Source organism: Babesia microti, chromosome I (genome assembly GCF_000691945.2).
Source record: "Babesia microti strain RI chromosome I, complete genome".
NCBI classification, from domain to species: domain Eukaryota; phylum Apicomplexa; class Aconoidasida; order Piroplasmida; family Babesiidae; genus Babesia; species Babesia microti.
Window position 1 is genome coordinate 992,695 of NC_027205.1, and position 13,446 is coordinate 1,006,140.

Consider the following 13,446-nt stretch of genomic DNA (forward strand, 5'->3'; position numbering starts at 1 on the left):
CATGTACAAATACAAACTATTATTATACATAATAACTATACTTTACATTGTTACCAAGATTATAAAATGATTATTGCACTATTGTAAAGCTATTCTAGATTATAACAATTGGAGATTTTTGACTGCTCGTGTTATAATAAAAGATATGTATCTTGTTAATTTCTAATTGTTAAATGTGAATTATTTAATTATAATTATAATTGTATGTTTACAAAACAACAGTGTTGGTAATAAACTTCCAAATATATATTCTTGGTAGAAAGTGACAATCAGCGTCAAATTAGTCATTACTCTGAATGAATTTTAATGTTCCAAGAATTTTGTTTAATAAAATATAACATTTTGACTGTTATCTTGTACATGAAACTTGTGGAGCTAGTACTGCCTATAATTAACAAGGCAATAGTAAAAGTGGTCAAGGTGAGTGAGGTTAAAATTGTAATTAATGTAATTAATAAATAATAGCTTTCTGTACCGCGCGTTAGAGTGGATACGCTGTAAATGTTACCATTATCCTCCTCAAATTCAACCGCATTTGGGGGTGTTCTCAATGCATAATTTACACTCAATCGCTTGAAGATGAGGGTATCTTTTTTTCCCATTACAATTTTACCCCAATATATACTGTCATCAATATCTTTTATAAATGTGTTAACAAAGTGTTGGGTTAAAGATTGCATTTTTCCACTTGCCATGTACTTTATAAATGAGACCTCATATGTAAATTTTAGCAATTGCGCCAATTGAATATTGTCAAATAGTACAATGTCTTCATTCATATTACTAGAGTAATATACGTTAGGCACTGTGAGTAACGAGTATTCATAACCAGTGCAATCTTTTCCAAGTTTACAAATTGGCATGTATCTGGCGTGTATTGGTAACGAATATTCGATATTGTTATTTTGTGGACAAATTGTTACTTCAATTTTTTGAACAGAGGAATCATTGAACATATTCTCAATATTGTCTGAAATCACTCTTATGTTATCAAATTGTTTACTAGTATTTCTGATACAATTTTCATGTATAAATGGGTAATCATTGGTCATATCCAAAACTTCAGCAGGATCTACAAAAAAAGAATTGTCCAAATAATGCACAATTTTCAGTGTTCTACCAGTGTGTGTATGTGAAAGCTTGATGTTCAACCGTTTGTGAGACCCTGAACCGGTAATTGATTGATGAATAAATCCCTCACCCTTGTCACTTATATGAGTGTTATAAACAATGTCCAAATCATGGGTCACAAACTTGAATTGCTTCAAAGCCTCTGTATCTTGGGTGTTAAATTTGGATAGAAATGTAATGGTAACTTTTGTGCCGTCGTATTGTATGTTGAACCAGTATAACTCGGTAATGATTACACTATTTCCCAATTCCTGGACTGCTAAATTGATCAATCTTTTGTTAAAGTTATACCTAATCTCCAATAACTTAGGAACCAATATTAGTTTGTAAAATTTATTGAAAATATTTAAATCCTCAAATTTTGTAAGAATATGATCAGTATTCTGAAACTTCGAATGAGAAATCCATGGTTGAATAGTATAATCGTGAAAACATGATTTTTGGAAACCAAAAGTTATGGGATTTCTGCTATCATCATCTGTTATTTCATGTTTTGTGATATCCTTGTAGTTTATGCCATCTAAACTATAAAAATATTCGTCATCTTTTTTTGATCCGCTAGCATCATTTGCACTAGTATTAGCTGATTTACATTGATGAAAAAAGTTTAACTGATTCATGTACAATGGTTTAGGGCATTCCGACAGTTCTATGTTGTAATCAACGCTTTGTGCTGGAATGGTGTCAAATAGCTTAATCATGTGCCTCCACAGCTTGATGTGTGATGAGGAAGATGTGCTAGGAGATATGATGAGTGAGATTCCATCAGATTGCTGCTTCCAATCAGACAATTTTGTGCGATTGTTCTCATAGTGTAACCTAAATGGATCTAAACCAGCAAATGATATTTTTACATTGTGTATAATGTGAGATTGGTATATACCAATATAGTTATTTGATGTTACGAAGGATACATATGCTAGAAATATGATAATGAGCATGACCTGCAAATTATTATAACATAGTGTTCTACAAAAGTGTGAGTGATTGGCGACAGGAAGGAAGAGGCCGAGTGTGTATCCCATGTAGTCTAGATGGTTAGGATATGCGGCTCTCACCCGCACGACCCGGGTTCGAGTCCCGGCGTGGGAATTTTAGGCCGTGAGGTTGGTTTCGTTTTTATCTAATGAACTTAATTTTTTTTATTAATCTATATATGGAAGTTCTAATGATTGACGCAATAAAAAGCGCATTCTCAACGCAAGGAATATATGTCGTTACTGATAATTGATGGGGTTGTACACACTAACAACGGTAATATATAATGGTTTAATTTTAATTAAATCATGATCATTGGAAGATGTATAACGCAATAATGTCCAAGTGCCGGATTTGTTCTAGCACACCTTTTGGATCTCTCTTTAATATGCTATTGGGAGATAATAGCAATGTGTATGATAGTAATGGAGCCCTAAATTCACCAGATTTTATTTTTGCGGAGGTAGATTAATTAATTTAATTTTAGAATTTAAGTGACGAAGAGGAGGATAGGACGACGGAAGAACTTCAAATTTTGATTAAAGCATGGGAAACATATGTACACTCTAGAGCTTTGCAGTGTTGGAAATCGCCTGATGACATATACAAAATACTAGGTATCACAATTCTAACTCAGAGTTGATAGCCCGTGGTTGTGGCAATAAGTCAGACCCTATTCTTGGTGGAGACAATAACTGTGTAATTTGGCGTGGTGAATTGTCTAAGGATGGTGACGATCCAATTATCACTTTTAAGACTTCAGGATCTACCACATTCTCGCATAGTTATGTAAATCGCGTTTTGGTATTCCTCTATGCAGGTAACCATTGCTTTCATGTAGATGAGGAGTCATTTCAACTGTTGCAAACCAAGCCTAAAGAGGCATTCAAAATGCAATGTGGTAACAAACTATGTATAAATCTCACACATATTTCTATGGACGATTAGTTACTTGTTAATTGCACAATAATCAAATGTCAGATATACCACCGAATAATTCAGCTGTAACTATTACACATTTAACGGCAATCACAATCCGCATTTGTATACAATTAAAAGGTAATTGTGATTAATTGTATGAATATTATTAGAATCGAGTACTTATGGTGTTACTGTATGTGTAATTTGGGTAGGATTCCTTCCATGTGGCAGGGTACGGGTCCGTGTATACACTAACATTCATCGAAATGTCTCGCTTAACATAATATATACAGTGTTTAAAAGAAGGCCTGTTTGTTAGTATACCAAAGTAAATAGATTAGTTTAGTGCTGGGAATAATTGTCGGTGTGGTAGTAGAGTGAAGTATATTATTGTCATGATGAGACAATTTGATATATAACAACATATAACAGGAACATATTGGCAATTAATGGACGGGAAACAGAAATTGATAGATTGATCATTTTACAAATATATATCAAACTTGTAAACAATACTAATTTTTTCATTTACGATCGAATAAATGCCAGATTTATAATTTCAAGCGCATAATATAACGGAATAACTACAAATAATGTGTAAATTAAAAAATGTATAAAACATTGGAAATTGGTCAAGTAGTTGGTAATTTAATGTATACCATTCAGCACAAATGTTGTATTTGCGTTCCGTAAGGTTAGTAATAATCGTGATTTAAAGCGTAAGATAAGAACATATTACCGTATTATTAAATCATACGCCCCATTAGTATCGGTGTGTGATATGTCGATTGTTGACGATTTCGGACAACGTAGCAATGGGCTTAACAACCGTGTTTCAGGAAAAATATCGCAACAGTCTCTTGAATCCGCAAACGATCCTTCCAATGTCACATTGAATAACCATAATACCCAAGAAGATCCTCCACGTGTGCAGGATTCAAATATTTCTAGTGTTTTCGATTTTTTCCTTCGCTCATTCATTCTATCTCCAATTCACACATCTAATTTGGAAACTGATGAACTTATAGATGATGAGGATGGAATGGATGAGGATGTTGATAGCAATTTACCTTACTACATAAGTAAAGTCACGAAACGTCTTAGGAATAGGGGCCATGGAAACGAAGTTTTCACTGTATGGTTTAAACATATTTTGAGTTGGAAACCTTCGGGCCAATTCCCTTCAAACCTCAACCTGCAACTTTATCGCTACATAATCAAAAATTTTTTAAGGTTAAGCTCCCCCTTACACACAGAGTACATGATTCACTTGAGGCTAAGCTTCAATTACTAGTAGATGAACTAAGTCAGGATATGAGAGGAATACAAAAGAGGAAGTTCTATTTGCAATTCCGCTTGGAACCAAAAATTTTACTATCGTAATCCATAATTAATATAGATTACAATCATTGAGATGTGAAATGTTAGGGGAATTGATAACAATTAAAGGCCAAGTGACTAGAACGTCAGATATGAGGCCTGAACTGGTTGTGGCCAGCTTCAAGTGCAAGGATTGTGGAACTGTGAATACCAATATCAAACAACAATTCAAATATACAATGGTATGCATTTGTCATATTTGTCTGATAATTTGTTTATATTCACTATTATAACCAAATATCTACAATCTTCCTACATATGGTAAATGAGTGATGTTCTAACTACAATTCTAACTTTATAATGTATTCTTAGATTTTGAACATATGTTAAATAAATATATATACATGAAATATATCCCACCGTTCCATGAACATGAAATTTAGTATCTGTTTTGTATATATGTTCATAAATATGTATAATTGTCATGCAATATGTCATTATCTGTATCAATCTAATATTTTATATTGTTCATATAATTTTAATATGTTATTATGACTAATGTAGCCCACAAGATGCTTTAATTCCAACTGCACGAACATAAACAACTTTGAACTCATGATGGAAAATTCCGAATTTTGTGATTGGCAGAAAATTAGGTATCACCATACCAATATAGGATTCAGGAAATAACTCAGGAATCATCAGCTGGATCCATGCCCAGATCCATCGACGTAATCATACGTAACAACCTAGTAGATAGTGTGCACGCTGGTGATAGGATTGCAGTTTCAGGTATCGGACAATAGGTTATTATATAGGTTCATTGATTGTATTACCGGATATACTTACGTTGCTAAGGCCGGGAGAGATCTCTAAACAAATATCTCGCCATGCCACCAGGAGATTCGACGCATCCTTAATATCCCAAGGGATTACGGGCATTAAAGGGGTTGGTGTACGTGATCTGAACCATAAATTGCTGTTCTTGGGCACACAGATAACGTGTTTAAGTCGCAACAAGTGGAGTCATGGGAAGGATCTTAGTGTTGATGAGAATTTAAGTGCTATAGATATTATTGAGCTTCCTGGATTCGAGTGGTTACGCCGTATTTCACAGTCACAAGATGTTATAGATAAATTGTCACGACATATTGCACCAAATATCTATGGACATAGTGAAATTAAAAAGGGTATCCTACTGCTACTAGTAGGGGGGATTGAGAAGGTTTCATTAAATAGCAAAATAAGGTGCACTGATTATAACTTAGAGGCAATATAAATATGTGTATTGTGGGAGACCCTTCTACCGCTAAGAGTCAATTTCTCAAATTTGTAGAATCATTCGCACCTAGAGCTGTGTATACTTCTGGTAAAGGTTCAACTGCATCTGGTCTAACAGCGGCCGTGCATAGGGATCCGGATCATGGAGATTTCGTCCTGGAGGCTGGTGCCCTTATGTACGCAGATAGGGGCATTTGCTGTATAGACGAATTTGACAAGGTATCAAACTAATATCTAACTTAGATGGATGAAAAGGATCGAGTAGCTATTCACGAGGCCATGGAGCAACAGACAATTTCCATTGCAAAGGCAGGCATCCAAGCTACACTGAATGCCCGTGCAAGTGTATTGGCAGCATGCAATCCCAGATACGGAAGATACGATAGTAGCAAGTCATTCTCAGTCAATGTAAATTTGCCACCGCCCTTGCTTAGCCGTTTTGATCTCCTTTATACCATGCTGGATCAAGTGGACCTTAACGTTGATGAGAAGATAGCCAAACACATTCTAAGGAGCGACGAAGAAGAGATCGTTGATGGCCCTGAATCACTAACTACCGATGAGCTTAGGCTGTACATTGAACTGGCCAAACAGATAAAACCCATGATACAGGATCAGGCTAAGCGCAAATTAATCAATTATTATGTATCGCTTCGAAACGCAGATATGCTAGGCAAGCGATCGATGCGTATAACAGTCAGACAATTGGAGTCATTAATAAGACTATCAGAAGCTGTAGCTAGACTATCATTTTCGGATACGGTGGAGATTGTACATGTTGAACAGGCCTATGAGATATTCAAATCGTCATTACTAAGAATATCGAATATGCAGGAAATTGTACTGGTTCAGGAAAGGGAAGGACTGGGCGCAGATAGAATGGATGAGGATAAATTGGCTAGTGAGACGCATACCCTCACTATAAGCACTGGAGAATATGAGAAGATTGTGGCAGTTTTACTAGATAGGGTTGTAGAAGTGGAAATGATGGAGGAGCTTGGGGTTTCAAAATCGCATCTTATTGAGTGGTACATTGAGGAAATTGTGGAGCCTGAATCTGTTAAGCAGGCTGAAGAATGGAATATAAGGCTGCAGCATATCATTTCAAGGCTTGTGGAACAGGATGGGAAACTTGTTTGTGACAATAGTGGGATGCTCAGAGCACATCCGAACTATGCGAATGAGGAGTTTCTCCTCAAATGATATATAAAAATTACATAACGCTGGTCGGGGCGTTTTTCCTTAAAAATCGCCCTCTTCTACGTTACAACAAAACTATTTATTGTCGATATTGTGAGCAATTTTTAATTTATTCGGTAATTCACTGGGTTTAAATATGTAGATATGGTTTGACTATTATTGTTTGTTGTGAGATATTACTAGATTCTGTACAAAAGTTAACAAATAGTATGTTGATGTAGCAAATGCCAATATTTTTCACGACAAAAAATTATGATTGACTAATGGTTTCAGTGATTAGTTGTCTATATAACACTCAGCTTACAGCAAATAATTCTGTTTATCAACTAGATTTGGCAATTTGTCCCATTCAAAGTACTTTACGTGCACGACACGATACCCCATCAGTTTAAGTATTTCATCTTTCACAATAGAATGGCACGTACTGTATAAATTCTGGCGTACTATGTATGTGAGTTTTTGTAAAAATGTCTAGGGCCATCGACCTCGATAATCACTCCATTTGTATTTATTTCTGGGTTTATGTCTTTGTCATTTGTTCTGTAATTGTTAATGTTATACATATCATTCACGCTCATGGGTGTGGCATAGTCCACCATGAATGGGCCAATCTTTACCTATGTAAACATGCACCTATACTTCAGTATTTAGCTTATAGTAGATAAACAAGGCTGCTTCGCCCACTTGCTTTTGGAAATTTGAAGTGTCAAACCTCTCAACAATATCAACACAATCGCCAACCAAATGGAATAGATGCATACTAGATTCTGATAGCCGATTGTATATATTGGGTACATGGCCAAACCTGGAATAATTTATGATAGTACCTAATAGCCAATTCCACAATCTTCAATTGGGTTATACCATCTTTCTTTAGATGAGTTAGGTGTCTAGTAATCTATTTGACTGTTATTGGTTACTTGTGGTAGCACTTTGTTGTATATTTCTAAATTATTTACCTTGAAATAAGTTATTGCCGTAATATAGTTAATTAAGTGTTTCGCATCAAGTTTGTCAAATTCAGCGCTCAATATTTTCACGTTAACAGAATTTACTATTGACTGATCATATATGCGTAGCTTGTACAAGTTGTAAATAATATCAATTGCACTGTCAGTCTGTGTTAGTGTGTGTAATTACTGGTATGGATGTGATAATATGGTGTAATCTTGCCACAATTTTCTTCAATATTGTAGTAGTTCTGGCATAATGTAGACTGTAGCAGTGTAGTAATTGCAATAAATTGTCATCAGTCAACTCACAAAATCTACATGACACTAGTGATACCTTGAGATAAATAATTGATCAATTTTATCTGAAAAGCTGGGATAATAATCAGCCTTGCTTAAGCAATGGTAACATTCAATTATATCGTTAATTCTTAATACATTTGCGTGCTATGTTAGTGATCGTTTACTCTGGTAAATATAATATTAGAAATGTTGTTGAGCAATAACTTATACGCAGGGGCCACTATACATAAATTTTTAAGTAACTGGACCGACAGATTATGATCCAAATTAAGTTTTTGAGAGTTACATTTTATTATTTTTTCTAAAGTGAGCTTTAACTTGCCTATTTCTGCGATCAACTGTGTATTTTCTATGTTAAATCGGCGGAGAGATTCTAAGAGCTTCGGAACATAACAAATGTTCAATTGTCTTATCTTTTTTGATACGAGTAGATTTTTGTAAAGTAAATTTGGTAGATTTTGTACATTAAAGCCTGAGTGATGTTTTTCGTACCTTTGCAATAGAAATTTCCAAGGGCCTCCAAGGCAATAATAGAGTCAACAACCTCTAACTCTTTAAGTGAGGTAATTAACCCCCTCTTTAGTTGTAAATATAAGTTTTTTTTAACATTGGAGGTGGAAGATAGTTTTAGACAAGCAGCTACTAGTTTGCTTGGGTCACCAATCACTTGGTACAACTTGCTGCTGATTGTATCACACAATTTTTCACATTCTGAAATATTCAGTGGTGTTAAAGTGTGCAATTTGTCGATGTGATTCCACACATTAGGGAATTTTAATACATTTGAAAGTTTATACATATACAATCATAGCTTATACAGTAATTGTGTGGTATGACACTATTACTCAGTTGTTGAGGATGTATTATCATCAGTAATACATGAATGAAGTATTTAAGGTGGAACATTGTGGCTCTATCGGTATTGGACTAATTGCAGTTAGGAATATTAAAAGCGGTACTGCTATTGTGACTCAGAAACCAGTTATTTCTATTTCAACCGATGGAATCATTTTCTATTCTTGTTTGGGAGAAAAAATTATATTATCTGAGAATTTTACTAGTAGATTGTCTAAAATTTGTTGTGATCGCCACGGTAAATTCTTTCAGGTATTAAAATATGTCAATGGTAAAGCAATTAACAACAATGCCAAGGTTGGCCCATGTATGATCAAAACATTATTTTTGATTGTAACGGAGGAAAATGTTAATGTCTGGTCACATAGCAATTACGAAAAGGTGATGAAGAATCAAAGTTCATTTGCGCTGGCTAATATTGCAAGGGAAGCACTACTGAATTTTGGTATTGACAAATCAATAAAGGATATTTTAAGGGTAATAACATGCATCTCTGAGAATTCATTTTCTATAGAAAATAACCATCATGTGTATGGATCTGCGCTATATAAACCACCAATCACAAAAGTTAATCACAGCTGCAATCCAAACTGCACAATCAAATTCAGTGCCAATGTTATAACTATGGAAGCTTTAAGAGATATTCGGGCGGGCAAACAATTGTTCATATCATACACCTATAATGTACAGCCTAGGAATGTTAGACAGGCAAATTTACTAGAGCAATATGGATTTGAATGCAAATGTGTTTATTGTTACGGAGTGAAAGCTGAATACCGAGAGGCCATGTTAAGATTCAATTTTTGTCCCAATAAAGATTGCCGAAATTCGGCAAAAGAGGTGTTTGAGAAAATTGTTGAATTACCATTAGATGATGAAAAAGTGATGTGTCGAATAGCGTTTAGGTGTAATTATACGGAGTATGTGCCCAAGAGTGTCGCAACAAGTCTGGGTTTACTAGGAATTGATGGCGATTATATGAAGTGTTGGAAGTGTAATAGCACTTGGAGTAGTTTAAAATTATGTGAAAATGAATCTCTCCTCGTGGAAGGGGTTCGGAAAGATATATTGTACAAAAGTTTAAATTACACTAAAAACTGGATACATACACAAAATTTAATATTCGGATACTGGTTAAGTATGTTAAGTGGTCATAAATTGTATTAACTTTTTTATAATTATTCTTTAGTACTAATAGCATTATAGTTTACATTTGGATTAGGATAATTATGATAGCAATTTATAAATTGCCTATATTTTAGTGGTTTTTAGTGACCCATAAACACAATTGTGTGGATAGTATGTTGTTGAAAAATGTTAGCTAATGAAAAAAATAATTTTCAAAAACACTTCATAATATCTACGCAGGTAGGCGAGTAAAAATTTCGTTAAGAAGTACAAATGTAACCCCAACCACGAGTAACGCCCACATCTATTAGCGTTGGCGAATACCATAGAAGAAAGTGTAGAATAGAAATTAAATTGGTACAATGCAATCTTTAAACAGACATCAAACATTGATTAAACACTAACAAAGATGTGTGTAAGTAGTTTAGTGTGTTATATGCGTAGAGTTTTGATTGCTGTGAATAGTGCTAAAATTTGCTGAAAATTATATATTATATATTATATAAATAGTGAATAGATGAGTCAAAATGCAAAGGAATGAGCATGGACGACAAAAAATTCCCACGCCGGGACTCGAACCCGGGTCGTGCGGGTGAAAGCCGCATATCCTAACCACCTAGACTACATGGGATCCACCGGCAGGGGACAAATTATTCTCATTACCAATATAATAATCACATATGGGCGTTATTATTATAAATAATCATACCTGGGGCGAAATAATTCTATAATGGAGTAATCATATAATTTTAAATAACATCACACGTAACATGAGTGTGGCGCATTCGCCGAACGGCACGTTCACCCCTATCACACCAAGTATATTCAACACTCCTAACACGCAGCTAACAGAATATACCGATTTATCACAGAAAAGCGATGCATATTCGTCCCAAGTCACTCCCTCCCTCCCATACAAACCCAACGATCAGTATGATTTGGACGTTGAAGAGGATCTTACTGACGAGTCTTCTGTGGGTCAAGTTGAACCTACCGTGCAGAAATATATACCAGGTGTTAACATTGATGTGGATTTGTCCAAACTTGGTACTCCGGCCGTTGTAGACTTCTACGATGAGTGTCTCCTGAAATACAAGTTCGAATCTGAGTTTGTCAAGGACGAGACGTATCTAATTGCCCCGTCTAAGGGATGGGTTGTCAAAGATGACCAGCAAGACTCAAATAATTCTATTACCGCTGATTTGGATGCGGATAAACTATTATTTGGCGATGGTCATGATGCGTGGAATATATGTAAACCTCATGACCCTTTATTGCGATGTATACATTCGATATCAGATAGACTGCGTATTCAACAATTAGTTGCAGATCCCAGTAGCTACTTGAATAAGGGAGGAGACGATAAGCACTATGACATTGACGACCCATTTTTTGATGATTCTGATATATACACTCAATTGAACATTGATAAATCACATGTGATTGTGAACCAAGAGATTTTCCAAAACTTTTCCCCTTGGAGCGAAGACGATTCTTGCCATGAAAGCGTTTCTACAGAAGGTCTTAGGGGCGTGTTGTTAAATCCCCACAACTTTATCGCAATTATTATACCTCCATCAGCACAGCCACAATCACAGCTGCCTGAAACAGCAGGATCTACAGCAAACAAATCCATGCCTGTAAAGTTGTTTATGAATAGCAACGGTTGGAGGAAGTATATCAGACGAATTCCATTGCGGCTTCAGCAGCCCTTCAAGGAATTTGTAACAAAGTGGAATGCGATGATTAAAAAATCTTGCAGCAATAAAATTGGTACTAGAGTCATTAAAGATACAATGGATGAGTTATTAAAGTCAATTTTTAAGAGAATGCTTACCTTACCAATAAAGTCCATTCTTTTGCCAAGTGAGCCTAAAGAACCCAAGTCTAACAGGAATGACACTGCAATTGAAACTGGAGATGAAATTAAGGAGGAAAATAAAAATATTAGTATTGTGAAAGATGAAGATGTGAAAATTCCACCGGAATCAGTTTTTGATGACAATACCAAGTCATATGACAATTCGAAGTCATCTCCCTCTATGTTGAGCCCTGATGGATATAGTTCAGCCAGTGGCTGTGATAGGAAAAGGAACAAGAAAAATAAACGACAAAAAACAGAATATATAGATGCCTATGATGGCAACATTTTACTACCGGGCAAGCTAATAGATTCGTGCAATAAGACCCTACGCTGGTTAATTTCAGCTTGCAAATCGATTACAAATGCATATTCGCCGGTAGAATTTGCATTAATTTGGCTAAAAATGACTTTGGAGCACAACAAGCAGGTACTTCATTTGCAGTACCAACAGATTTCAGATAAGTTGGCTGGGGAACTACCCAAATTAAAGCTCTGTGGTTGCAAAAAATTTGAGGCTTTTCAAGGCTCTATCGTCACTGCAAATAAGCAGACGCTGAAAAAATTGAGAAAGGAAGGCTTATGTAAGAAAAAAGATGGAGCAGACGAAACGATTCTGCACCTAATGAACATCTACAAATACTTACGTTCAGTGGGACGAGACATAATAACTTACACACAGCTGGCTAATCTGAGCAGTAGCGTAATCATCTCCATTGCATCCAGTCAACTTGCAGGGCAACTGCCCTTAGAACTGCTTGCCCATTCCAACCCTTATGACGTACTGGCCAAGTTAACATCTCAACAGTTCAGTATGATAGACTCCAAGCAGATCAATCTGCCTTGGCAATTGCTGTACGCCTTTGTTAAACGCTATCAAAAGTCTAGTAAAACTAGGTCTCTCTACGACGGTAGGCAGAAGCCAGTAGTAGTGTTGATGAATTTCTCTACCGAAAAGGCATCAACAAGTTCCACCATTGATATATGTATTGGACACAAAGGTGGGAACAATGGCAGCAAGAACAATAAATCGATCCCTTCAGGTAATAGCTGGAGGAGCCAGCTAAAAGGATCGTTCGACAAATCTCCTAACGGCACCAATAACAGTATTGGCATAGTTGACAAGGGTAGGAAAGCAACTAAAAGTGCTGCTAAAAGTGCAGCTAATATCACAAAGAGCGATAATAAGCGTAAATCAGACGGTATGCCAAAAAGTGGGCAAGAAACAGGTCCCAAGCGCAATTGCAATAGGGCCAAACCCGCAGCAAGTATGAAGGACCTGATCATGGGAAAACTCTGCCCAACAGACTAAAACCAAATGTACAACATTCAACCTTATCCGTTATTTCTGGCACTAATACACAATAGCTTGTGAACTTGTCTGACATGATAGCAAGTGTCAGGTGGGAAATTTTTTTTTATGATTTTTTTAAATCGCCGAGCAATTGATGGGATAATGCGTTTAAGCGCATAAAAATCCATTAGTGACACCGCGAGTAGCACGGGCTGTGTCAACAA

General features: G+C 35.8%; 6 protein-coding genes and 2 non-coding genes across 8 annotated transcripts; 5 read left to right on the forward strand and 3 right to left on the reverse strand.

Moving 5' to 3' along the window:
- Window positions 1-287: 287 nt before the first annotated feature.
- Window positions 288-2,072, reverse strand: BMR1_01G02750 (hypothetical protein; the record flags this gene model as incomplete). Its single annotated transcript, XM_012792159.2, has 1 exon — window positions 288-2,072. One exon carries the CDS (start codon window positions 2,070-2,072, stop codon window positions 288-290), a length of 1,785 nt encoding a protein of 594 aa, XP_012647613.2.
- A 78-nt stretch (window positions 2,073-2,150) lies between these two features.
- Window positions 2,151-2,223, forward strand: BMR1_01G02751. The gene has a single exon. It is a non-coding gene; the product is annotated as a tRNA-Glu (tRNA).
- Window positions 2,432-3,057, forward strand: BMR1_01G02755 (conserved Plasmodium protein, unknown function; the record flags this gene model as incomplete). The annotated part of the gene is made up of 4 exons (XM_021482924.1): window positions 2,432-2,572; window positions 2,597-2,726; window positions 2,747-2,929; window positions 2,951-3,057. The coding sequence occupies 4 exons, from the start codon at window positions 2,432-2,434 to the stop codon at window positions 3,055-3,057; spliced, it is 561 nt and encodes a 186-aa protein (XP_021337513.1).
- On the forward strand, window positions 3,812-6,834 carry BMR1_01G02760 (minichromosome maintenance protein 6; the record flags this gene model as incomplete). The annotated part of the gene is made up of 8 exons (XM_012792161.1): window positions 3,812-4,263; window positions 4,287-4,409; window positions 4,430-4,592; window positions 4,915-5,006; window positions 5,027-5,142; window positions 5,169-5,598; window positions 5,619-5,850; window positions 5,875-6,834. 8 exons carry the CDS (start codon window positions 3,812-3,814, stop codon window positions 6,832-6,834), a joined length of 2,568 nt encoding a protein of 855 aa, XP_012647615.1.
- BMR1_01G02765 (RAP protein, putative) lies at window positions 7,082-8,883 on the reverse strand (the record flags this gene model as incomplete). Its single annotated transcript, XM_021482925.1, has 11 exons — window positions 7,082-7,115; window positions 7,136-7,255; window positions 7,276-7,448; window positions 7,471-7,636; window positions 7,659-7,729; window positions 7,752-7,949; window positions 7,972-8,098; window positions 8,119-8,228; window positions 8,249-8,385; window positions 8,407-8,556; window positions 8,577-8,883. The coding sequence occupies 11 exons, from the start codon at window positions 8,881-8,883 to the stop codon at window positions 7,082-7,084; spliced, it is 1,593 nt and encodes a 530-aa protein (XP_021337514.1).
- Window positions 8,884-8,963: 80 nt separating this feature from the next.
- On the forward strand, window positions 8,964-10,106 carry BMR1_01G02770 (Histone-lysine N-methyltransferase SMYD3; the record flags this gene model as incomplete). Its single annotated transcript, XM_012792163.1, has 1 exon — window positions 8,964-10,106. One exon carries the CDS (start codon window positions 8,964-8,966, stop codon window positions 10,104-10,106), a length of 1,143 nt encoding a protein of 380 aa, XP_012647617.1.
- Window positions 10,107-10,625: 519 nt separating this feature from the next.
- On the reverse strand, window positions 10,626-10,698 carry BMR1_01G02771. Its single transcript has one exon. It is a non-coding gene; the product is annotated as a tRNA-Glu (tRNA).
- Window positions 10,699-10,837: 139 nt separating this feature from the next.
- BMR1_01G02775 (conserved Plasmodium protein, unknown function) lies at window positions 10,838-13,240 on the forward strand (the record flags this gene model as incomplete). Its single annotated transcript, XM_012792164.1, has 1 exon — window positions 10,838-13,240. The coding sequence occupies one exon, from the start codon at window positions 10,838-10,840 to the stop codon at window positions 13,238-13,240; it is 2,403 nt and encodes an 800-aa protein (XP_012647618.1).
- Between the last annotated feature and the right edge of the window lie 206 nt (window positions 13,241-13,446).